At 34.4% G+C, this 27,015-nt stretch overlaps 1 protein-coding gene across 3 annotated transcripts in view; it reads right to left on the minus strand.

The window, feature by feature from the left end:
* Positions 1-27,015, minus strand: part of PTEN (phosphatase and tensin homolog) — a 96,696-nt gene that overhangs the window by 37,205 nt on the left and 32,476 nt on the right. For all 3 annotated transcript variants that reach the window (XM_057737471.1, XM_057737469.1, XM_057737470.1), the window contains one exon: positions 26,902-26,986. In XM_057737471.1, the coding sequence (XP_057593454.1) occupies positions 26,902-26,986 (85 nt within the window). The remainder of the gene's footprint in view (positions 1-26,901; positions 26,987-27,015) is intronic.

A 27,015-nucleotide genomic window follows, 5' to 3' on the forward strand; every position in this document is an offset into this window, starting at 1 on the left:
ATGTTCTCGTGTGATGCTCAAAAACACCTGAGAGGTAGAGCTTATTCACATTTTACAGATGTGGGCAGTAGGTATCAAAGAAATTATAGGACTTGCCCAAGGTCATACAGCTAACACATCAAAAAATCAAGACCAAAGACCTCTCCCTCAACAACTAGTTAATAAGCTAAACAACAACAATTACAGCCAACACATACTATATGCCAGGCACTGTTTTAACTACTTTATGCATATAAATTTCTTTAATCCTATAAGTAGGTAATAGAGGGGTTAGAAAAGTATAAGGCTGAGGAAACAGAATAAACAGAAGAAAGTACAAATGGAAAACAGGAGAAGATTTTAAAATATCTAAAGTCTAGGAGACAGTATGGTACTGGCACAAAAACAGAAATATAGATCAATGGAACAGAATAGAGAGCCCAGAGATAAACCCACGCACATATGGGCACCTTATCTTTGACAAAGCAGGCAAGAATATACAATGGAGAAAAGACAGCCTCTTCAATAAGTGGTGCTGGGAAAATTGGACAGCTACATGTCAAAGAATGAAATGAGAACACTTCCTAGTACCATACACAAAAATAAACTCAAAATGGATTAAAGACCTAAATGTAAGGCCAGACACTATAAAACTCTTAAGAGGAAAACATGGGCAGAACACTCTATGACATCCATCAAAGCAAGATCTTTTATGACCCACCTCCTAGAATAAAGGAAATAAAAAATAAACAAATGGGACCTAATGAAACTTAAAAGCTTTTGCACAGCAAAAGAAACCATAAACAAGACAATAAGACAACCCTCAGAATGGGAGAAAATATTTGCCAATGAAGCAACTGACAAAATATTAATCTCCAAAATATACAAGCAGCCCATTCAGCTTAATACCAAACAAACAAATAATCCAATCCACAAATGGGTGGAAGACCTAAATAGACATTTCTCCAAAGAAGACAAGCAGATGGCTAACAAACACATGAAAAGATGCTCAACACCACTAATCATTAGAGAAATGCAAGTCAAAGCTACAATGAGGTATCACCTCACACCAGTTAGACTGGCCATCATCAAAAAATCTAAAAACAATAAATGCTGGAGAGGGCACAGTGAAAAGGGAACTCTCCTGCACTGTTGGTGGGAATGTAAATTGGTAAAACCACTATGGAAAACAGTATGAAGGTTCCTTAAAAAACTAAAAATAGAACTACCATATGATTCAGCAATCCCACTACTGGGCATATACCCAGAGAAAGCCATAATCCAAAAAGAAACATGTACCACAATGTTCACTGCAGCACTATTTACAATAGCCAGGACATGGAAGCAACCTAAATGCCCATCAACAGATGAATGGATAAAGAAGATGTGGCACACATATACAATGGAATATTACTCAGCCATAAAAAGGAATGAAATTGAGTTATCTGTAGTGAGGTGGATGGACCTAGAGACTGTCATAAAGAGTGAAGTAAGCCAGAAAGAGAAAAACAAATACTGTATGCTAACTCCTATATATGGAATCTAAGAAAAAGGTACTGATGAACCCAGTGACTAGGGCAAGAATAAAGATGCAAATGTAGAGAACAGATCTGAGGACATGGGGTGGGGGCAAAGTGGAAGCTGGGACGAAATGAGAGAGTAGCATTGACATATATACACTACCAAATGTAAAATAGATAGCTAGTGGGAAGCTGCTACATAACACAGGCAGATCAACTTGATGATGGGTGATGACTTAGAAAGGTGGGATGGGGAGGGTGGGAAGGAGCTGCGGGAGGGAGGGGATATATGTATAAATACAGCTGATTCACTTTGTTGTATAGCAGAAACTGGCACAACAGTGTAAAGCCATTATATTCCAATAAAGAGCTTAAATAAATAAATAAAGTCTAGGAGATTCAACATCAGTTCAACATGAATAGGCACCCCAGAAAAAAGAATAGAAAACACAGAAGAAATCCAAGATATAATTCAAGAAAAATACCCAAAACTGAAGGACATTAATTTCCAAAATGAAAGGGTAAAAAGAGTAGTCAGCAAAAATTATTATAACAGACCCAAATAAAGACATACATATCTTAGTGAAATTTCTGAATACTGAAGAGATAAACATAAGATCCTAGAAGCTGCCTGAGAGAAAATAGGTTTCATAAAAAGAAACTGGAATCAGAATAACATTATCCTTTTTAATGGCAATACCAGCAGCTAGAAAACAATTGGGCAAAACCTTCTGACTTAAAATTATTCCCAGCCTAGAATTCCATACCAAGATAAGACTATAAATCAAGTGTGAATATATAATAAAGACATTTTTAAGTAAGCAGTCTCAAATAATTTTGCTTTCCACAGGAGGTTACTAGGAGATGTGTTCCACCAAAATAAGGGTGGGAAAACATGAAAGAAAATAACAAGCTCCAGAAATTGAAGAATCCAACTCATGAGAAGAAAAAGGAGAATCCCCAGAATGAACAGAGAAGAAACACCTTGAGTAGACAGTTATACAGCAAGCCTAGAGAACAACTAATCCAGATTAAGGCAGACCAGAAAGTTCCTGGAGAAGATGAAATTTATATAATGCCAAATGTGCTCGGATATATCCAGAGATTTATACAACTAGGGGCAAGTTCAGGGATGAATTAAAGTTAAGAATGTAGAAACTAAATGAGAGAAAGAAAAAGAGAAGAAAGAAAGGAGGGAAGGAGGGAGAGAATTTAAATCCAGGAAAAACAAATGTGCAGGAAAAATCAGTTATAATATACTATGTTGTTTAACTATGAATGACATTTATCTAGTCATAATGACATAAAAACCCAACACTGATGTAACCAAAATTACAATGTAACTACTGGAAGAATGGGAGAATGAAAATATGTGGTTGGGTTAAGGGGAAAAAAAAAAGTCCATAAACTTGAATGTGAAAAATTATGTTACACAGTAATACACACAGTACTTATAACTTTATCACTAACTGATGTGTCACACTACAGTTGTTGATATCAAAATATTATTTACAATCAAAAGTGCAAAATTAACAGTCATTAAACCTGCCAATAGATTTGATTTACATGTGTCAATAACTATTGTTATATAGATATTTTAAAATATTATATAATAATTATAATCAAAACTAATATAATACGCATATTTATAATCCTATGAATTTCATTTTATGGATTTAAAATCATTTTAAGAAAGGGTTCATAAGCTTCACCAGACTGTCAAAAAGGTACATGGCATAAAATTAAGAACTTTTGCCACAGGGCACAGGCAAACAAAGGAAAATAACTACTTCTTTTTTGTTGTGGCAGTGGCTGTTAATAAACCCTACAGAACTATTTGATTCTAGTATGAGTACAGCTTTTCTAAAGTGAATATTTAAGGTATGTGTAATTTTTACAATTCTTTGTTTTAACCCACTACTCCAACCAATCTAGGAAGCACTGATTCTGCTACAAAGACTTCTACTGAACTATAAATATAAGAATGAGTCAAAAATTATCCGCACTCCAGTTATATTAAAACTTCTGTTGGCTGCACTGTCTTAACAGTGTTCTCCATTCAAGGCTACTGTGTCCCCAGTCACTGCTGTACAGGTGTGAACGCGTTACATCAGTTCATTTGTAACTGCGGTGCGAGCAAAGATGGATGCCCCACTTGTGATTTGCACAAAAGAAGAGCAGTGTGCAGTGATCTTTCTGTGGTGTGAGGGTGTTCCTGGAGCCACTATTTATCGAAGACTTTGTGTGCATTATGGAGAAAGTGTTTTGTTTTGAAGAAGTGTATATGAATGGATAGAGAAGTTTAAAGAAGGTTGCACAAGTGTCAGCCATCAAGAAGGAGCCAGATGCCCATCCACATCCACGGATTAAACGCAGAGGACTGCTGTGCAAGGGTGTTGTGATCTTGCATGGCAATGCACACCCACACACTTCTGCCCACACTGTCCACACTGCAAAAACTTCGTTTTGAGGTGTTAAAGCATTCTCCCTATAGTCCTGATCTTGTTCCACTGGACTTTCACCTGTTTGGTCCCCTGAAAGCAGACCTACAAGGATGAAGATTCACTTCTGATGAAGAAGTGAAGACAGCGGTGCATTCGAGGCTTGCAGCTCAGCCTAGAACATTTTTTAATGAGGGCATACGAAAGCTAGTTGACAGATGGACAAAGTGTATTGAAAAGCAAGGCGATTATGGCAAAAAATGATGTATTTGTCTTCTCTAATAAAAGTTAATTAAAGTAAATTCTACAGCCAGAGTGTGGATAATTTTTGACTCACCTTCCTATATTACAGGGGAAAGTGGTATGTCTCTTTTACCCTTTTTATCTTCTATATTCCTGTACCTTTTTCTCAATTTGTACTTTTGGATTTTTCTTTAAATTGAGGTAAAATTTACATACAGTGAAATACACAGATCTTAAGTGTACAATTCTATGAGTTTTGTAATAACCACTCGAATCAAAATACAGAACGCTTCTACCACTCCAGAAAATTCCCTCATGCCTATCTGCAGTCAAGCCCCACCAAACTCTCAGGTACCTATTATTATTACCACATATTAGTTTGGCCTTGTTCTCTAATTTCATAAAAATGTAATCATATAATATGCATTCTTTTTAAACTGACTTCCTTCACTTAATATAATGTTTTCTGAATTTATCCATATTGTTACATGTATCCATACTTCATTCTTTTTATTCTGAGTATTATTCAATTACGTGAACATAAAACCACTTTTTATCCATTATCCTTTGATGGATAGCTGGAATGTTTACAGTCTGGGGTTATTATGAATAAAGTGCATAAATATTCTTGTGCAAGTCTTTTTGGGGACATATGCTTTCATTTCCTTGAGTAACTAATAGGAGTAGAAATGCTGGGTCACAGAGTAGATAGGGTGGGTGTATATTTAACTCTGTAAGAAACTACTGAACAGTTTTCCAAAGTGGCTGTACCACTCCACAGTCCTACCAATATTTTAAGAGTTCCAGTTGCTCCACAGTCTCACCAACACTTGGTGTTGTCAGCTTTTTAAAATTCTAGTCCTTAATTTGTTTATTAGCCACTTTTACATTTTCTTTTGGGAAACGTCCAAGTCGCTGGCTCATTTTTTTCCCCAAATGGATTATTTATCTTTTTTTTATTATTGATTTATAGGCATCTTTTATATATTCTGGGCGTGAGTACTTGTCAGTATTTGCTCCTTGTGTACAACTTGCCTTTTCATTTCCTTAATAATGTGCTTTGATAATCAACAACTTTAAATTTTGATAAAATCCAATATATCAAATTTTTCTTTTACAACTTTTATCCTCTCTGAGAAATCTTTCCCTACACATAAAGAGTTCATAAAGATATTCTTTATGCTTTGTCCTAGAAACTTTATATATACTTTTAGACTTTTCTCAGTTTCTATTTTAATTTGGTTGGAAATCTAGATAAATGCTAAGGGTAATTAGAATAACCAAAACATGGACAGATGATTTGAAGGACAGTGATTATAAAATTTAATAGACTCATTGCTACCTGCCATATCTTCCACCATAGGTTTCTTTTGAGAAAAAGTGAGTAAGCAAAAAAGGATCTACAAAGTACAATTTTCTCACAGAAAGCCTACAATGTAAATGTGAGTGGGGTGCAGGGGAGGTATTTTGGGAGATTAACAGTTCATTTTTAGTTCATTCTGAGTCTAGTAACTTTTAAGTTTTGAATCCAAATACACAAACCAATACTATATTAATAGGAATGCACACATCCCATTGCCCATCTCCAGGGAATGCTATTCACATGTGGCAGTCCTGCATTCACTTAAACTGGAATCTAAAGGATTGACAAGACACAAACCAAAATGGTCATAGTAGTTCTCCTCGATTTTCAGGGAGAGATGGAGGCTTTCATGATTTACTTTCAACACTTCTACAATTTTGTTGTTAAAACATAAGCATATATACTTTCAAAAGAAAAAAGTTTTCTGTCCCAATGTATTTTCCCAAAAAAGTAAGAACTGATGAATTTATATCACACTATGTTTTACTTCCAAAAAGTGGGCTTCATGAAAGTCTAGGTTCTTTTAAACAGTATTTTTTAGAGTTTACACAAAATTAACATTTTCATATGCTATTTTTGAAATAGAAAAAACAAGGATCAAAGCTTTTTTTATGTGACAACAGACCTCCTTGAGAAAAAATTAGTTTTAATGAGATTCATGCAATTCCTATTTATAAAGACTCATGAGGTTTTTCTTAATTATATTTTCATTCATACTTAGCCTGTCCTGAGGAAATTAAAAAAAAAAATTACTGGCACACACTGTATGCCAAAATCACAAATCTGATATCAGTGAAAAATGGTGTCAACAAAACAGAAACAATTCATTAAAATGCTGGTAATGTGTTATCTCTTTAAATCCCTCCTAGAGGCTCCAGCCATGGAAAGTCTACCCTTCAATTTCAACAAGACACTTCTTATGTTACTTTAGCTAGATGTCTATAATGTATGTTCAAAGCATACTTTTATCCTCTTTTTACTTTCAAGTATTATTTATTATGGGCACAACTGCTAAGAATTTCTGCTTCCCAGTCTTTTATTTTTCTACATTCTATTCAGGAAGTACTAAAGGCTTACTAAATAAAGAGCCTCATTTGATTTCTTATAACATACATTTTAAAATAAAATCACTTCAGTTCCAGAAAAGAAAAGTTTATTTATTTATTAGGGTAAACTTTCATTAAATTAAATATCTGACAAAATAATACTAATTGAGCTAAACAGTAAAATGGAAATATATGAGAGATGGTAAATATCAATAGGTGTCAAAATGGTGGTGGCTTGTTGAGGTGCAATGTTAAGGCTAATAAAACAATGTCCAGGTTGGAGACTGGGAAAGAATATCATGATTGATTATCAATGTCTGCCATTAGTGAGGGAGAGAGAATAAAATAGAAATTTTCACTTTATTTGCCATTTCTAGAGAACATCAATACAAACTTATGGGTAAAATTCAGTAAAAGGCAAAATTTGAATATTATAAATTATTATACAATAGCAAAGTTATTGTAACCAGATTAAAGTTCTATTATGAATAGGACTTAAATAACTTTGTTCTAAAAATCTTTTTTATACTGGCATTCAATATAAAGGGGCCATCTCTTAAATTTTCCTTACAAGAGCATGTATATACTTTTGAGCATTACAGAGTATTTGGTACAGGAGTTTTCCTCTTATTGTAAATAACTGTAACACTGGGCAAAATATATGAGGCGCTAAACAAAAGGCAGCACAGGCCTATGATCCTTAAGGAAAAAGAAACATGAGGTTACTCCATGGCTGCCTGTTTTCAGCTTGGAGACTCTTTTCTGACACAGCAGAAGGAAATGCAACAAATGGAACAAAAGGATACACTGAGGTAAACAAGCAGAGATTAGAGTTCTGGGTGGTAAAGCAGCTAGAGTTTGTGGAACAGGGTAGCAGAAAAAGGAGGATGAACAGATGGAGGGACTTCCAAGTCTGTATGGAAATTCGCCTCAGGGCCTTGGCCATAGATTGGGCTGCATATGGAAGCATAATGGAGATGACACCAGAGACAGCACAGCACTGGGAGAAGGAGTTCTGGTCCAGCCAGAGTGCAGAGACCTCACTGAGGACCCCAGGTATTCAGGTGAGACCCCAGAAAGGCCACACCCTAGGAGAAAGCAAAAGACAAAACTGAAAAAGGCCTGCCTTAACAAAGAAAACCAAGCCTGATAATACAAGAAGATTAACCATTAATTTAAATGCCTGCCAAAATGAAACTCAGCACACTTAACGTAACATTTCAGAGTCCCTACAACATACCACCCACAATATTCATCATATAATTAAAATTATTAGACATGCAAAGGAGGAAAACATGACCTATGACAAAGAAAAAAAAAAGCAATTAATAGAAACCAACTCCAAGATGAACCAGATGTTGGAATTAGCAGACTTGGACTTTAAAGCAGCTATTATAAATATATACAGGAATGTAAAGGAAAATGACTGTAGTAAATGAAAAGATGAAAAATCTCAGCAAAGACATAGAGACTATTAAAGACAGAAATTCTGGGTCTTAAAAGGACAGTATCTGAAAAGAAAAAGATTTGCATGGTCTTAACAGAAGACTGGGGACTGCAGAAGAAAGGTGTGGCAGATTGTATTTTCTAAGAATGACTACATCTCCCATCCCACATGCTCTTCATACAACATAACCTTAATACTGCTCCCATCAAGTGGTGGAGTCTATGGCCCCTCCCCCTTGAACTTGGGCACACCTTTGTGATTGCCTCAACCAACAAGAGTGGGGGCAGAAGTGACATAAAGCTATTTCTAAGGCTAGATCATAAAAATGCCAGGTACTTCTATCCTGAACTCTGGATCTCCACTCTTAACAAGCTGCCATGCTATGAGGAAGCTCAAACTAGCCTACATGGAAAGGCCAAGTATAGGGGTTCTGGCCAACAGCCCAACAAAAGACCCAGATAACAGACAGCATTTACCAGACATGTGAATGAAAACACCTTCAGATGATTCAGCCCCCAACCTGCCAACTCATCTGCAGTCACTGAGTTTTCCCAACTAAAGCCCCAGACACTGTGGAGCAGAAACAAGCTATCTCCACCATGCCTTGTCTGAATTCCTGACTCAATCTGTGAATATAAAATAAACTAATGTTCTATGCTATTTATATTTAGAGGTAATTTTTATGCATAAATATTAGCTGGAAAATAAAGATATGAATTTGACAACAAATAAGTAGTAATTATATAACCTGAGCAACAATAGAAGGAAATTGAAAAAAAATTTTAAAGATATCACAACTGGAAATTTCCCACTCATGGTGTAAAACATCAACTTAGAGATACTTAAAGCTCAATAAACTCCAAGTAAGACAAATATAACAAGAATCACACTATGCATATCATAATCAAAACCACTGAAAATCAAAGACAAAGGGGAAAAAACAAAAGAAGTCAAAGAAAAAGACACATTATATATAGAAGAATTCACCAGTATGAATAATGGCTCGCTTATCAGATCTAATGAAGTACTGAAAAGCAAAAAAACAAAAAAACAACCACAAAAACAAAAAAAGTCACCCCAGAATCCTATATCCAGCAAAATGCCTTGTCCAAAAACAATCAACAAAAGCTAAAAGGATTTGTCATCAGCAGACTTGCCCTCAGGCTGAAGGGAACTAATTCCAGATGAAAACTTTGAGTCTATACAAAGAAACAAAAAGCATCAGAAATAGTAAATATAGGAATAAATATAAAAGGACATCTTTTTCTTCTCTTGATTCCACTGAAAGACAACAGACTGTTTAAAGCAAATAAAATAACTTTGTATTCTGGGGTTTATTACATACGTAGATATAACGTATATGACAAAAATCATACAAAAGAAATGGAGGAAAATAGAATTTTACTGTTGTAGGGTTATCATATGTTAAAAATTAAATATAGGACAATATTAGCTCTAAGAGAACAGTAATAAGCTAAGAATGTGTTCTATAATCCCTAGAAAAAACTCTAAATATACATTTTATATATATATATATATATACACACACAGCTAAAAAGTCAATAGAAGAATTTAAATGGAATACCTAAAAATATTCTAGTAACTCCAAAGAGGACAGAAAAAGAGGAATGAGGGAGAATGAGAGTGAAATAGGAATCAATAAACAACTAAACACAAATAGAAAGATGTTAGACTTAAATCAAACATATTTATCATTATATTAAATATAAATGGACTAAACACTCCAATTAAGTCAGTGATTATAAAGCAAGTTCAAAATTGACCTTCATAATAGTTCTTCATGAAATATAGTACATATAAATATGTTTACATATACTTGCTATACAAGTTGGCACACTCTACAAGCAAGTTAATATACTATGCAATGTTCAACTCTGAGATAAGCTTTATACTGACTCTTATAAGGGATCAGAAATTGAGTTATTACTCTGATGAAGTTACTGGTGGTCCAGAGTCTGATCCTATACCTTTCAGGGTTAGACTCAATCCTGTCAGCATACTGAGTTGTGTTATTTTTTTTCAGGGTTTTTTTTGTTGCTGTTGTTTGTTTTTAGGGACAAATTAAAACCCATATCATATGACTGACGTATAAATATCATAATAATCATAATGACAATATGCTAATCTACTGAAAAATCCAACTGCCATAAGAACTAAATTATTCATTTTTTTTAATGACCGTATCTCACCATAAGCAGTCCTGAGAAGTGAAATCAGAATATTGTTGAATAAATGTGGAGTAAAACAAGAGAAGTTAAATGAAGCAATTTTTAATAGACTAAGATATTCTGATGTTTCCATCTCCACAAAAGGAATGGTTTTGCCAAAAATATCCAAAGTTCATTGGCAAAGGCTTCCTTTCTCTTAGTGGTGCTTTTTCCATGTTTCAATAGCTAACCAATCCTTCTTTCCACTGAAAGGCTTTACGTAGACAAACTAAATACATTCAACTGGATTAAATTCAAGTCTTACTGCAGGGCCTGAGAGTCATTCTGTCTCTTAAAGGTGAAATGGTATATTTCTGCTTGGGGCCAGCACTTAGTGATACTAAAGTCTGTATTATTAGAGCATTTTATCATTTTCAAGTGCTTGGGGAACTGATAAAAATTAATTCAACAAGTTTTTATTGAACATCTGCAATGTGACAAGCACTACTATAGATACACTGGTAACAAAACTGGAAGTACTAACCACAATCATAACAACAATTGCTCCAAGCAGCATGAGAAAAACTCAGCAGCAAACCCTCTTTCAAGGTATTCCATTCAGAAAACAGCTGAAGAACACTAGATAGCTCTTATTAATCCAGAAATAGGCTAAAAAGAAAAATAATTACTTATTTGCTACATTTTTCCATAGGTAAGTCAATATTTGGTATCATTTTTAATTACCTATATTTTTCTGTAGGTAAGTCACTATTTAGTAATCATTTTAATTTGGTAATCATTTTTAAACCATTTCTGGAATACCATTTGGTAATCATTTCAATTTTAATTTTTAATTAATCATTTTAATAATTTTTAATACAGCATTTAAATCATGCTGTATCCATGGTGAATCAACATTTGCCCTTAGATCACTACCTACCACTGCTATACTACTACTAAAACATGAAATTGGGTTGTTGTTTTTCTTTTTAACACATAAGCCACACCTGCCTTAATCCTACTAACACAAGCAAACTCCAAATATTCTAGTCCTTAACTATTTTCTCTTAGTCATCTTCAGGTTGTCAGAATTAAAATCAGTTATATACGCGATACAAGGAAAGTTAAGTATCTTGTTGCAAATGTACTTTTAACTCTTGTCTGCACAGTGCTACTTTCTCCTACATTGCCTCAAGTTAAATAGAAAAGCAAAAATAAGAGCTTTATATTAAATTCAGGTGAAAGATAGTAATTCCCAGAACTAAAGAAAATCTATTCTATCTAAAGAGGTATAAAATTAGAAGGAAAAGAAATAAACAGTGTAGGAAGTAACCTATAACCCACTGAAGAAAATTCAGAAGGCTATGAAAAATATTATAAGAAACTGCCAAACATTTCTCTGAAGAAGTAGTATCGTTTTGCACTTTTACATGGATGAAAGTTCCAGTTGATCTACATCCTTGCCAACATTAGCCCTTTCAGTTTTAGCCATCCCAGTAAATATGAAATAGCATCTCACTGTTTTAACTTTCGTTTTCCTGATGATTGATTTTGAATTTTTCATATGCTTATTGATCATTTATGTATCTTCTTTTACAAAGCTTCTGTTCACATCTTTTGCCCTTTATGGGACTGCCCTCATGAATTTATAAGAGCATCTTTATACTGTTATTGAATTCAAGTCCTTTGTCAGATATATGCGTTGCAAATATTTCTTGCAGACTCTGGCTTCCATTTTATTTTACTAATGGTGTCTTTCAAAAAATAGAAGTATTTAATGTTGATGAAGTTTACTCTGTAAATTTTTTCTTATGTGGTTAATTTCATATGTACTGCCTAAGAAATCTTTGACTAAACCAAAGGTCACAAAGATTTTCTTCTTCGGTGTTTTTATCTAGAAGTTTTATAGTTTCACATTCTACTTTTATGTTTCTATCTATAATTTAAGTTAATTTTTGTGTACAGGCATACCTTGGAGGTATTTTAAATTTGGTTCTAGACAACTGCAATAAAGCAGATATAGCAACAAAGCAAATCACATGAAATTTCTGGTTTCCCAGTGCAAATAAAAGTTATGTTTACACTATACAATGCTATTAAGTGTGCAATAGCATTATGTCTAAAAAACAATGTACATAACTTAAAAACACCTTATTGCTAAAAAAATGCTAACCATCATTTGACAATGCAGGATTGCCATAAACCTTCAATCTGTTAAAAAAAAAATGCAGTGGCTGTGAAGTGCAATAAAGTGAAGCACAATAAAATGAGGTATGCCTGTATTATGAGAAAGGTTCAACTTCTCATACTGACTTACAGATGTTCCAGCATTATTTGTTAATAAGAGTTATCCTTTCCCCAGTGAATTATCCTGGTACCTTTGTCACTAAAGGTATATGTTAGTTTTTCTGGAATCTCTACTCTGTTCCATTGATCTATATTATATGACCCAGCACTTCTACTTATAGGTAGCCAACAGAGATGAAAATATATGTCCACGAAAGTCTTGTCCATGAATATTCATAGCAGCTTTGCTCATAACAGACCCAAACTGAAAACAACCCAAATGCCCATCACAGGTGAATGAATAAATAAATTATATCATATCCATAAAATGGAATACCACTCAGCAATAAAAAGAATCAAATTACTAATAAAAGCAACAACAGGGATCAATTTCAAAAACATTATGCTATAAGAAAGAAGCCAGACACAAAAGAGCACATACTATATGACTGCATTTATATAAAATTCTAGAACAGACAAACCTTATCTGTAGTGAGAGTAGACAAATTTAGAGATTGCCTGGAACAAGGGCTAGGGATTGACTGCAAAGAGGCATTAGGAAACTTTTTATGGTAATAGAAATATTCTAAATCTTGATTGTGGTAATGCTTACACGGGTGTATACATGCCAAAACTCAATGAACTGTACACTTAAAATAGGTACATGCTGTTGCATATAAATTATACCTTAATAAAGTTGGTTTTTAAGAGTAATATGATTAGAACTATCAGTTTGTAAAATGCAACCCACCTCAAAAAAATCTCAAATTTATTTTGATTAATAGCAGAGAGAGCAATAGAAGGAGCACATCATCTTCAGGAATTAGAACTTTTTAGAATGAAAAGCAAAATGGACTGTCTAGAATAGAACTGTCCAATAGAACTTCCCACAATGATGGAAATGTTCTATATTTGTGCAGTCCAACACAGTAGACACTAGCCACAGGCAGCTATTGAGCACTTGAAATGTGACTGGTGCAAATGAAAATGAGTGAGTAAATTTATTTTTAATTAATGTAAATTTAATCCTAAATAGCTACATGTGGCTCGTGGCTACAATATTGGATAGCACGAGTCTAAAAGATGTATCTATGAAAAAATCCACTGGAATACAATGCACATGATTCTTTGAAAGGAAGCAGAAATGGGTATGTTCTTGCGATAGAGAATAAAATTGAAACAGAAGAAACATACAGTAATAACTGGAGACTACACAACTGTCAAAATATTTACTGAAAAAATATTTTCAACTATATGCAATTTTCTAACAAATTCTTGATATGCTTGATTAATTTTCTTTTATCAGTAGACTAATAAAATAAAGAAGGGAACTACAACTTTGGACATATTTCTAACCAAGAATGAGGAACAAGTTTGAGTGGAAATGCCAGGAAACAGGGAGAAAGTGTTCAAGTAATTTTAGAATTCACGTCAGACAAGGAAGGAAATACTGGCATAGTTAGATATGATACAGATCAGTAAAACGGATTTCAAAAGCTTCATTTAAATAACAGGCTATGAATTCATAACTCGGTATCTAAAAGGAAAGACCATAGAGAGGCTTTAAAAACTAAAATTCTGTATAAACAATTACAAATAACCCTAGTTTAAAAAAGACAAAAGAGGAAAAATAGAAATCACCTATGAGCAATAAATACAGTTGCAGAGAGTTTACCCACAAAGTTCAGATTTAAAATATATATATACACACACATATATATACCTCCAGAAAAAAAGGGAGAAAAGATGACTGTAAAAGAGTAGCATATATAAAGGAACATAAAAATGGTAAAGACAAAAGAAAAGGCTTGGAGTAGGGGCAATGTTTAGACCAAAAAGAACAATAAGGCAGAATTCCACAAGTTAGACAGTTGTATAATGCTAGAGGCAGAAAAAAAGCAGGAACTCCTAAATCCCCTTTTTACCTCTTCTCTGTCCAAGAGAATGTTACTCTGATTCAATAACTCAAGAGTGGTGGGTGCATGGTATTTCTCTGGATTAAAAGCATTTTTTATCTGCAATTTAAGCAGGGCTACTTCTTAAAGAACGTTTCTTAACAAACAGCTATCAACAAGAATCTTTGATATTCCATGACTATACATATTAGTAAAGCAGATAGTTAGCAATCAATAATTCAAAACAGAGATAATCCACCAAGCTTTTAATCACTGCTTCATCCGAATCTTGTAGTTATAAAATTCAAATGGCAAGAGCGGCACAGCATTATAAAAACTGTCTGAAGAAATGGTACCACTAATTTCCTAATTTTCAAAGAGTCCATAAAAATCATTAAGAAAAATAATAATAGGGTAGTACACACAAACCAAAAAAAATGTGTAAGACCAATAAAGATCACCAAGTTGCTTAACCTCACAAAGAAATGCAATCAAAAATCAAAGTACGACAATTTGCAAAAAGTTTTAAATTTGATAATATTCAGTTCACCAAAACTGTGAGAGGCAAAAGACACACCCATGTTGGTGAGACTATAAAATGATACCATTTCTGAGTTTAAACCATGGACCCACTGGACCCACTGCAAAGAACTTACCTTAAGGATATAAGTATTTGCAAAAGGACACCAAGATAAATGTGTGAAATTTTTCATTAGAGCACTGTTTTCAATAGCAATAACTGGAAATATCCAAAATGTGTTTCTGAGCAGGCTGTTTGTTATGGTATGATCATAAAATGGAATAAAAGATAATCAATAAAAGAATCAATAATATCTCCACACCAATATGGAAAACTCCTAAGTATGTTAAATGAAAAGAGAAGAATATGCAGTATGTTCCCATTTGTATTTCTTAAAAATCGAGTACAAGGTGAAAACAATTTTTTAAAGAATATATGAAACTTTTAATTGCAGATATCTTTGGGAAGAGTGTCTTAGGATAGGACATGTAATTAGGAGAAATTTATAGGGGATATTTGCCATCTCTAGGCTGTTTAGCATCTAAAACCATTCCAATTTGGAGAGAATTTTAGAAGATGAGAAGCAAATACTCCCTTCCCCAACTTTCTTGCATCACGTGTTCAGTCAGGTCCTCGCATTCTGGACATTGAATCCCAGGTAGAGACAGTAAGGTTCAGAGGAGTCAGAGATTATTCAGAGCGATCTCCAGAGGATCTTAAAAAATTTATGAGCACAGTCACCAATATCCATTCACGGTGGCAGTACCTGGGACAGCAAATATCCAAGCAGCAATGTCCACAGCAGAGGATGCTCTTATTGAAACCTCTTGGCTATGCCCTGCTTCTCTTAGCTTCTGCAAATCTTCAAAGCCTGGTTCTCTAGCTATGATCTTTGTAGTATTTTTCAAAAAATTTTCTTCTAATTAAGCTAATTAGAGCTACTTTTTGTCATGTGCAACCAAGAACCCTGGCTTCTTTCTTTTATTTTCCTACAGTTTTTTTTTTGAGTAGGGTTGATGAAATTATAATTAATTAAATAAAATTAATTTTTGTGTGTTTGATTTAATATTTGAACTTTACTGTAATTTCTTATATAGCTCTGTGGGCAACAGTGAGACAGGCAGGAGAATAAACAATCTACTTAAAAGAAAATATCATAGCATTTTTTTTAATGAAGGGAGGGTAAGTTCTCTCAAAGAACTTGAATACTACTTAGGGAAATGTACAGCATGGCTGCCCCTCCCACTTCCTCCTCTCTCCTCCCAAGGATTTCATGCCCACAATTGGCTCATTGCCTTACAAGTCTGATACAATGGAAAGGCGGAAAAAAGCAAGAAAACAGTACTTTCCAAAGGGAAATGGGAAAATTTAACTGTGGATACTTGGAAAGCTGAGAATAAGAACTTAAACAACAGCAGACAGATAATACCCTCAAAACTTAAAAATTCTAGAATTCAAATCTTTCTAATTTCTATAATTTATTTCAAATAATTGCAGATATATATAAAAATGAATTCATTAAAGACAGTTGTGAGAATAAACAGTCTTACTTTTTAAGTCTTTACTTTCCTCAAAGAATTCCTATGAAATAGTTCCAAATAAGCTTCCACCATGCAAAAATTTTTAAATTATTTTCATCAAAATAATAAATGTATACATTCCAAAAGATAAAAAAGTTTGTAATAAAAAATTACTTGAGGGAAGATAGTAGAGTAGGAAGAACCAGGAATTCATCTCCCCACCTAGACAAAAATTGTGCTGGCAAAATCTGTCTGATGTAACTATTCTGGAACTCTGGAGTCTATTCAAAAGCTTGCAGCTTCCAGGAGAAGGCCTGGACAGTAAATCACAATTAATTTCCATTTCAACTCTTGGTGTGGTAGCAGCTATCCAACCCCTCATCCCCTCCCAGCAGGCAGCCATGCATGTATTCCTAGAGCAGGCTGATGCAGTTTGTGGGACTTCGTCTTCCAAATTTCAGAGATCTGTGTCTTGATCCTTGACTGCTGCTTCTGATTACGATTTTGGATGTGCAGACACAGAAGCAGGCTGCCACTGTTGTAATCCCCAACAACTGAAATGGCTTCCAGGAAATTTAAAGATCCAGTGCCTATTTTTTTCCCCTTTTCTTGTTTTGGGAGCCAGACATTTAAGAAGTATGACATCCATGTACAGGATGAACATAAGTCTTCCTGTGTGAACATTAGTCTTGAACTCTTTTGGGTAAATAGCCAAAGGGGTGCACTGCTTGACTGTATGGAGTATGTGTAGTTTTGTAAGAACCACCAATTGTCTTCACAAAGTAGCTGTATCATGCTGTGTGCTGTGGATTTTTTGTATACTGCCACATTGGATAGGAACAAAGTTTTTGTATGCTACATACTGGATAACTCTATCTATATAACATCCTGGAAAAGTAAAAACTGTGGAGACCATGAAAACATCAGAGGTTGCCAGAGGCTGGGGAGAGAGTGGGATGAATAGGCAGAATGTAGACCACTTTTAGGGCAGTGAAACTACTCTGTATGACACTATAGTACTGGATATATATTTATAATGATAAATTAGTCTAAACCCACAGACTGTACAATACCAAGAGTGAGCCCTAACGTAAACTATGGACTTTGCGTGATAAAGATGTGTCAATGTAGGTTCATTAATTTTTACAAATGTACCACTCTGGTTGGGGACACTGATAATGAGGAAGCTTTGCATATAGAGCAAGGGGTATATGGGAAATCTGTACCTCCTGCTCAATACAGCTGCGAACGTAATACGGCTCTAAAAAAGGTGTATTAAAAACAAAAACAAGACTCCACAGCTAATATAATATGCTACAGTAAAAGACAAAGTTTTTCCTTTAAAGTAAATTACAAGGCAGGAGGCCTGCTTTCGCCACTTCTATTCAAACATAGTATTGAACGTTCAAGCCAGAGTAACTAGGCAAGAAGAAGAAAAAAAGGCATCCAAATTGGAAAGAAAGAAGTAAAATTATCTGTTTGCAGATGACATGATCTTATATATAGAAAACTTCTAAGATGCCACAAAAAAATTGTTAGAATAAACAAATTCACAAAGTAGCATCATACAAAATTAACATGCAAAAAATCAGTTGCATTTTTATACAATAACAATGAACAGTCCAAAAATGAAAATTAAGAAAACAATTCTATTTATGATAGGATCAAAAAGAATAAAACATCTAGGAATTATCTTAACCAAGGAGTTGAAATACTTGTGCACCGAAAACACTGTTGAAAGAAATTAAAGAGGACCTAAATAAATAGAAAGATATCCCATGTTCCTGGACAGAAGACTTGATATTAAGATTTCAATACCGTACTATGCAATCTACAGATTAAGGCAATTCCTATCAAAATCTCAACAAGTTTTTTTTTCTGCATGAATAGAAAATTCCATCCTAAAATTCATATGGACTCTCACAGGACCCTAAATGGCCAAAACAACCTTGAAACAGAAGAACAACATTGTAGGACTCACAATTACTGATTTCAAAATTTACTTTGTACAAAGCTACAATGTGTGACACTGGCATAAAGACAGACATATACCAATGGAATAGAATAGAGAGCTCAGAAATAAAACCCTTGTATATATGGTCAAATGATTTTTGACTAGTGTGCCAAAACTATTCAATAGGGAAAGGAGAGTCTTTTCAATAAATGGTACTAGGAAAAGTAGATATCCACTTGCCAAAGCATTAAGTTGGACCTTTACCTTACATCCTATACAAAAATTAACTCAAAATGGATCAAAGACATAAACCAAAGACCTAAAACTATAAAACTCTGAAAAGGAAAGACGGGGGAAAAGCTATGCAATGACACTGGATTTAGCAATGATTTCTTGGATGCAAAACCAAACACACAGACAGCAAAAAATAGATACACTGATCTGAATCAAAATTTACAACTTCTATGTATCAAAGGATAAAATCAACATAGATAAAAAAGGCAACACAAAGGATAGAAGAAAATATTTGCAAATCACATATCTAATAAATGATTAATATCTATAATATAAAAAACTCAACAACAAAAAAACCATCCAATTCATAAACAGGCAAAGGACTTAAATAGACATATCTCCAAAGAAGATATACAAACGGTCAATAAGCACATGAAAAGATGCTCAACACCATTTATCACTAAGGAAATGCAAATCAAATGAGATACCACTTTATACCCATTAGGACAACTATTATCCAAAAAAAAAAAAAACCCAGAAAATGTCAAGTGTTGGCAGTGAGGATGTGGAGAAACTGGAACACTTGTGCACTGCTGGTATAGCCACTATGGAAAACAATCATGATACTTCCTCAAAAAATTAAGCATAGAATGATCATTTGATCCAGCAATTCCACACTGGGTGTATACCTAAACAAAGTGAAAGCAGAGACTCGAACAGATACTGGTACACCAACGTTCATACCAACATGATCTACAACAGTCAAAAAGTGGAAGCAATCCAAGTGTCCACTGATAGACGAAAGGATAAATAGAATGTCGTATATACATACAATAAAAGGAAATTCTGACACACGCCACAACATGGGTGAACCTTAAAGACACTATACTAAGTGAAGTAAGTCACAAAAAAAGATAAATATTATATGGTTCCACTTATAATGGTACCTAGAATGGTCAAAAACATCAAAACAGAAAATAGAACAGTGGTTTCCAGGGGCTGGGAGTAGGGGGAATGGGGAGTTACTGTCTAAAGAGTACAGCATTTCAGTATAGAATGAAAAAAGAGTTTTAGAGATAGATAGTGGTGATAGTCGCACAAGGATGTGAATACACTTAATGCTACTGAACTATACACTTAAAAATGGTTAAAATGATAAATTACCTTATATATATTATACCACACAAAAACAAATTACTCATCTTCATCTCCCTTCATCCTCAAACCGGTATTTTTCCCCCAAAGCAACTACCCTCAAGTACTAGAATTCCTTTTCCTGATATTTAATTCAGCATTTCTATGTAATACACATAATAGTGTTTCTTGTAGATTTAAGAATTATATACATATTTTCTGCCATGGTAGAGGAAGTTTACAAAACCAGCAGTACCCCCAACACATTTCACGTCTCAATCTCCTTTAAATCGTAACATCACGATTTTGGGTTAAAACAATCAACAGATGCTAAAATTGCTTCTGGTTTCTTTTTTTGGGGCGGGGGGGTGTGGAGATGGCTTTTTATTGTTTTATTTTTTTTATAGGACTTTCAAGAACTTTTATTGAGATAAAATTGACATACAATAAACTGCACATAAAGTGTACAATTTGATATTTTTTTCTTATTAGTAATGTATATATGGCAATTCCAATCTCCTAATTCATCCCCTCACCCCCCCCACACCACTTTCCCCCCTTGGTGTCCATGTTTGTCCTCTACATCTGTATCTCTATTTCTGCCTTGCAAACTGGTCAATTTGTACCATTTTTATATTCCACATATATGTGTTAATATACAATATTTGTTTTTCTCTGACTCACTTCACCCTGTATGACAGTCTCTAGGTCTGTCCATGTCTGTACAAACGTCCCAATTTCACTCCTTTTCACGGCTGAGTGACATTCCATTATATATATATATATCACATCTTCTTTATCCATTTCTCTGTTGATGGACATTTAGGTTGCTTCCATGTCCTGGCTATTGTAAATAGTGCTGCAATGAACATTGGGGTGTACGTGTCTTTTTGAATTATCATGTTCTCTGGGTATATACCCAGCAGTGGGATTGCTGGGTCATATGGTAACTCTACTTTTAGTTTTGCAAGTAACCTCCATACTGTTCTCCATAGTGGCTGTATCAATTTACATTCCCACCAACAGTGCAAGAGGGTTCCCTTTTCTCCACACCCTCTTCAGCATTTACTGTTTGTAGATTTCCTGATGATGCCCATTCTAACTGGTGTGAGGTAATACCTCATTGTAGTTTTGACTTGCATTTCTCTAATAATTAGTGACGTTGAGCAGCTTTTCATGTGCCTCTTGGCCATCTGTATGTCTTCTTTGGAGAAATGCCTATTTAGGTCTCCTGCCCATTTTTTGATTGGGTTGTTTGTATTTTTGATATTGAGCTGCATGAACTGTTTATATATTTTAAGAGATTAATCCTTTGTTGATCCGTTTGCAAATATTTTCTCCCATTCTGAGGGTTGTCTTTTCATCTTGCTTATAGTTTCCTTTGCTGTGCTTCTGGTTTCTAATTCACCTAATTTCCTAAGAATCTATTATAGTTTCTCCCAAATATTTCCATATCCACCTTTAATTTTTTTCCCCCTGAAGCCCTCTGTCCTACTGCTCTAATCAGAACTGGTTGCTCTTCAGCTTTGTGGCACAATTGTCACCCTGGGACTTTCCTTTGTTGTTTCTGAGTTGGATTCTCCATTTATCGAAGCCCTTTTCTTTTCTTTCATGGTTTATTTACCTGTTTTGCTAGGGCACATCTTCTAGTAATCTTCTAAGAAATGTTACAAGGACAATTTTTTTTAGTCCTTGAGTGTCTTTTTTCCCTACTCTTGCACTTGATTGATGATTCTAGGCTGGATACAAAATTCTAGGCTGACTGCAGAACATTTAAAGTGCTGTTCTTCCATCTTCTACCTTTAATTCTACTGCTGAGAAGTTAGATGCCCCTGATATGCCTAATCCCTTCTAAATGATCCTGAAAGCTTTTGAGAAATCCTCATTATTCTTGGTATTTTTAATTTCATAATAATTTGCCTGGTATTGGCCTGTTTTCATTTATTATGCGTGGAACTATGTAGGTTATTTCAACCTGGAGACTCAAATCCTAAAGAAATCTTCTGGTATAATACCAGAAAAGACTCTGCTTGACAATTTCCCATACTGTGTAGGGACCAACACTGTGTTAGGCCAAACAAAGGATATCAACAGGCTAGATGAGCCCAAGAGTTCCCAGTTTTTGTCCTCTGATATACAGGATTTTATGGTTATTAGGAAAATCAGCTTTGGAATCTGACAGACCTGGACTCAATCCTCAACCTCAGTTCTTACCAGCTGTGGCACTTGGGGAAGTTAGCTTTTTTTAAACCTTCTATGAAATGGGGATAGGTCTACTGTAGCGATTTAATAAGATGACACAGGTAAACCCATTATACAATAGTAACACATGTATATAAATAAATGTAAATAAATGTTACCTATTATTATTAAGCAGGGGGGGTTGGGGGGAATGAACTGGGAGACTGAGATTGCCATATATACATTACTAAAAAGGAAAAAAAATATCAAATTGTACACTTTAAATATATGCAGTTTATTGTATGTCAACTGTATCTCAATAAACGTTCTTAAAGGAAAAAAATCAAAAATTGGATTGGTGCGTGTAATTTAATCATTGTCAAATCCTTCATGGCTCCACTATTTGTAAAGAATAAGACTAACAAAAAAAGTGGGAGGCAGTCAATGGGGGCAGGGTTTTCTTCTGGGGTGATAAAAATGTTTTGGAACTTGACAGAAGTGGTGGTTACAAAACATTGTGCAGGTACTAAATGTCACTCAATTGTACACTTTAAAGTGGTTAATTTTATGTTACGATTTATACCGCAGTAAAGAAAAAAAGGAAGCAGGAAACACAGTGGCAATATGAGGGAAGAAGTCAAAAGTTGTTGCAAAGGAAGAAGGGAATTGATATCCTTTCCTCGAAGTTACTTTAAAGCTTTCCTCTAAATAATCTCTTTCAACTCTTTTTAACTAAATAACCAATAATGGTAATGCTGAGATGACAAACACCTTTTTTATTGAAAATCAATATATAATTAAGGTTGATTGAGAGATAAGCATATGATTAAGAGAAGAATATCTGAAAAGTTTCTTCAGGAAGAAAATGTATAAAACAGGAAAGGGAAAGGTGAACTTGAATCTGTAATACAGCTACTTACATATGGGTAAAAAAGCTGATCGATACAAGACACTGAATAAAGTCCTTTTTCAAAAATCACTATCTGGAGACCGAGCTCTAAGTATTTCCTCATAATAAATACGGAAATCTTCCCACATCTAAAAGCTTTCCAATAAAAGAGGAGAAAGTAAATTATTTCCTGCTGGCAGACTAGAGGAAAATAGTTATATACATCTTTTTTCATTTTCAACACTTCCCAAATTGCGCTCCATGGAACACTGTTTAGAGAGATGTTATTTACTATAGTACAAAAGAAAAGAAAGAGACAAGGAGGAAAGGAGGGAGGGAAAGAGAAAGGAAAAGAAGAGAAGAGAAGAGAAGAGAAAAAAAAGAAAAGAAAAGAAAAAAATGGAGAGAAGCAACATATTAGAATTTCATTCTTGGGAGATTTACAATGCATAATAGCACATTAAAGGTTCTGCAGTAAGAAAGCCAGTTCACCTCCAATAAACCTACACCTTCCTGATTTATTAGGTACCGAGCAGTTGTCAAGCGACGTCTGTTAAACATATGAAGCACTGATTTGTTAAAGATTGCCTAGATTTATATAAGATAACATACAAATTAGATATCTTCAATATCAGCCTGAGGGATAAGATTAACATACATATCAAAGAATAACCAGTCATCTGAATAAAACACTGTTTCCTATTACCAGCTGGTCAGTGCAAAAGTTTAGTAGAAAGAAAGAAAGGGGAGAAGAGGCAGTATTAAGAAGAAAAAACAAAGGGAAAAGGGCTAGTTCTTCAACTACCCTTCTATGAAATGACCCTGTCCTGCTCTGCCAATTCTGATTGCTTATTAAACATTTGCAGTTAACATAGTAAAAAAAAACTTCAAGTTGGTTCACTTTTCCTCCTCTCTCTTTTTATTTTTTACATTAATTCCTGATCCCAGGAAGTAACCTCAAAAGGAGAAGTTAAATATTTGTCACAAAAATATTACTTTGAGTACCCCAAGTATAAAAATCTCACGTTGCTATAACAAACCATATCCCTAAACGGTTAAATAATTTAAATATGAAGGTATTTGTAATTTGAGTTTATTTTACTCAAAGCAATGATGTACAGCAAAAACAAAGTCTGAAATCTGCACAATGTTTCCTGTTTGGGGGGGAAAATCAGAAGAAAAAAATGGAATTAGAGAAGAAAAGGTAACTTTAAATATTCTTTAAGACATCCCAATGCCTAAATCCCAATGTTTTCCTTTTGTTAACAGAAAAGATATAAGAAAATAGAGACATTTTTTACTGCGATGTTATCATCTTTGAACCAAAGAGGAATCACTACTGATTGGTACTAGTGTCTCCAATATAGTGTAAGCCATTCAAGGAAATCAATTATTTAGGTACTAGAGATAGTCATTCCCACGGAGAGGTTAATCTAAACACGCAAACTACTTAGGAATTATTTATTTTCATTTTAGTTCATAGGAAAAACTACATCTTCCTTCATGGTCACTGTTCATCCTTTCTCATAAACTGGTGGGGTGAGTAACCGAGGCCAACAAAACCTTACTGGCCATTTATCCACCAATCCACAAAAAAAGGAAAAAACAAACAAAAGCAAAACAAGCAGAGCATAGCTATTATATTCAGTTGATAATTTTTCATTTTTATGTGCTATTACCGTTATCACTGGGGTGACAAGGTCAGTCGGCTAAAGCAAACGGCTAAAAAGCAATTCATATACATAAACCTTTTTTCAAGAGTGACATTTGAAAAAGTCAAAAGCTAGATAAAATAAACTAGATACATTAAAGGAGATAAACTTCAACCTTTGTTCCTGATTACAAGCTAAATGTATGAATCTTAATTCAGAAGCATAAAGGCAGAGGTTATGAAGTCAGGAGATGACAGATCAAAATACTTCCCAGCACAGTTATTTTCTTGACAAAGTTATTATAATGTAAGATCTGATAATCATACGTATAGAACCAGAAGGTAGGGACTGCCCTGGTGGTCCACTGGTTAAGAACTCACCTTCCAATGCAAGAGATGCAGGTTTGATCCCTGGATCTCACATGCCGCAACTAAGCCTGCATCCCACGACTAAGCCCAAGTGCTCTAGCTCCCATGTGCCACAACTAGAGAGCCTGCGTGCTTCAACTACTGAGTCCGTGCACCCTAGAGCCCACCCACCACAACTGGAGAGAAGCCCATGCACCACAACAAAGAGCTCATGTGCCGCAATGGAAGATGCTACATGCTGCAACAAAGATCCCTCATGCCGCAACTAAGACCCGATGCAGTCAAATAAATAAATAAATATTTAAAATGAAAAAAAATAAGGAACCAGAAACTGGACTTTATCAGTAACCTGAAAGATGATCAATCAGCCTCACTGACTAATTCACAGTCAGAAGAGACTAATTCACATTCAGAAGAGAACAATGTAAAAATTAGCACACCAGATTACTTTACCACAAGGATATCCCTACAGTGATCAGAAAACATGTCCTCTACTATGAGTACTCATACTCTTTTTCAGTATGAGTATTAATCTGACTTGGTTGAATTAGTACTTGGTTGAATACAGAATTACAGTAATGTGAAGCAGACAGACTTCACAGATGTTTCATCTAGGCCATAAAGAGGCCTGATAAAACACTTCTGCATCACAGTAGCAAACACATTTGATGACTGCACTGCTCACTTCCCAGATACTCCATCTCTGGAGTCCAAATTTACTTCTCTTATTCTTTTCTCTATCATTCATTGCCTTTTCTGCAGATGGGTATTATCACTGACTAAGCCATATCAAGCTGTTGCTGCCATGGATCTGCAATGTTAAATATTCTTCCACTGTGTCCTGCCCAACTATGAGAAGGCAAATTCATTTCTTATTTTCAGGTTCTTAAATAGTTCCTCTGACAGCCTCATGTACCATCTATAACTGTAACAGAAACTACAAAGTAGTTTGGGAGTTTTTCTGTAGATAATGAAATTTAATTCTGAACACAACATAAACACTACAAAAATCCAACTGGATACAACTCAATACTGCAAAAATGGAAATATACTCTGGCTCAAAGTAAATTGCTAAAAATTAACCACTTAGAAAAACAACTATGCCTAGCTCATAGAGTATAGTCTCAGACATAATATAGTCTAAGACAACTATTTAAAAAGGATTCTACATCTGCCTAATGCTTTACAAAGTGTTTTCCTGCCCATTATAACATTTAATTCTCATAAGCACCAAATATTTAAATTGAAAGTCTCCAAAAAAAGATACTTCTGAAAGAGAGTACAGGGAATAATGCAAAATTTTAACTTTTAAAAGCCAAAGTTCCTACTGACATTTTACAGTTAATTTATTTACACACATTTTTTTTTCTCTGAAATAAGAAACGATATTGCCTGTTCACACAGCAGATAAAAATTCCTTCTCTCATAAAATATATTATGTATTCTTAGGTCATAAATGTATTTAAAATTATTTAAATGAACCTTGAGAACTACTGTTCAGAACTGAATGATAACTACACTTAGAAAATTCTGCAAAATTTTAAAACAGAAACTTACGCTTTGGTATGCCCAGCAATTCTTTTCTAGATCCCCTGTATCAAATACTTCTTCAGGTTCTTGGTACATTTATGCCCCATTATAAACTGCTCTATGTAAAATTACGTGGTATCAGTTATCTATACCTTAGCATAAATAAATTTAAGTGAATAAATCCACTCAAGGATTTTAGGGCTAATACCCAATTGTGACATAAAAGACAAAAATCACAGTGTAATGGAATCCAGACATTAAACTGGCGAGGGGTATTTTATGGAGTCCGTGAAATCATATCACATACACCTGATTATGTAAAAGGTCAGTTCTTATCAAATGAGTTTTATCCCATTGAGGCCTAGTGGGTACGTGAAGCAAAGAAAAAGCAGTTACAGATCACCAACATAATAAAAAATAAAGTTTACATCACAAAGTACATCTTTTTCTGTGGTTTAGAAATCTTTTCTAAATGAAAATACAACATGAATATACATCAATATTTGAAACAGAAAATTAAAGAGTTCTTACCTTACTACATCATCAATATTGTTTCTGTATACGCCTTCAAGTCTTTCTGCAGGAAACCCCATAGCAATAATGTTTGGATAAATATCTGAGTACTTAAGTTAAGGAAATATGCAA

This window comes from Hippopotamus amphibius, chromosome 5, assembly GCF_030028045.1.
Source record: "Hippopotamus amphibius kiboko isolate mHipAmp2 chromosome 5, mHipAmp2.hap2, whole genome shotgun sequence".
Classification (NCBI taxonomy): domain Eukaryota; kingdom Metazoa; phylum Chordata; class Mammalia; order Artiodactyla; family Hippopotamidae; genus Hippopotamus; species Hippopotamus amphibius.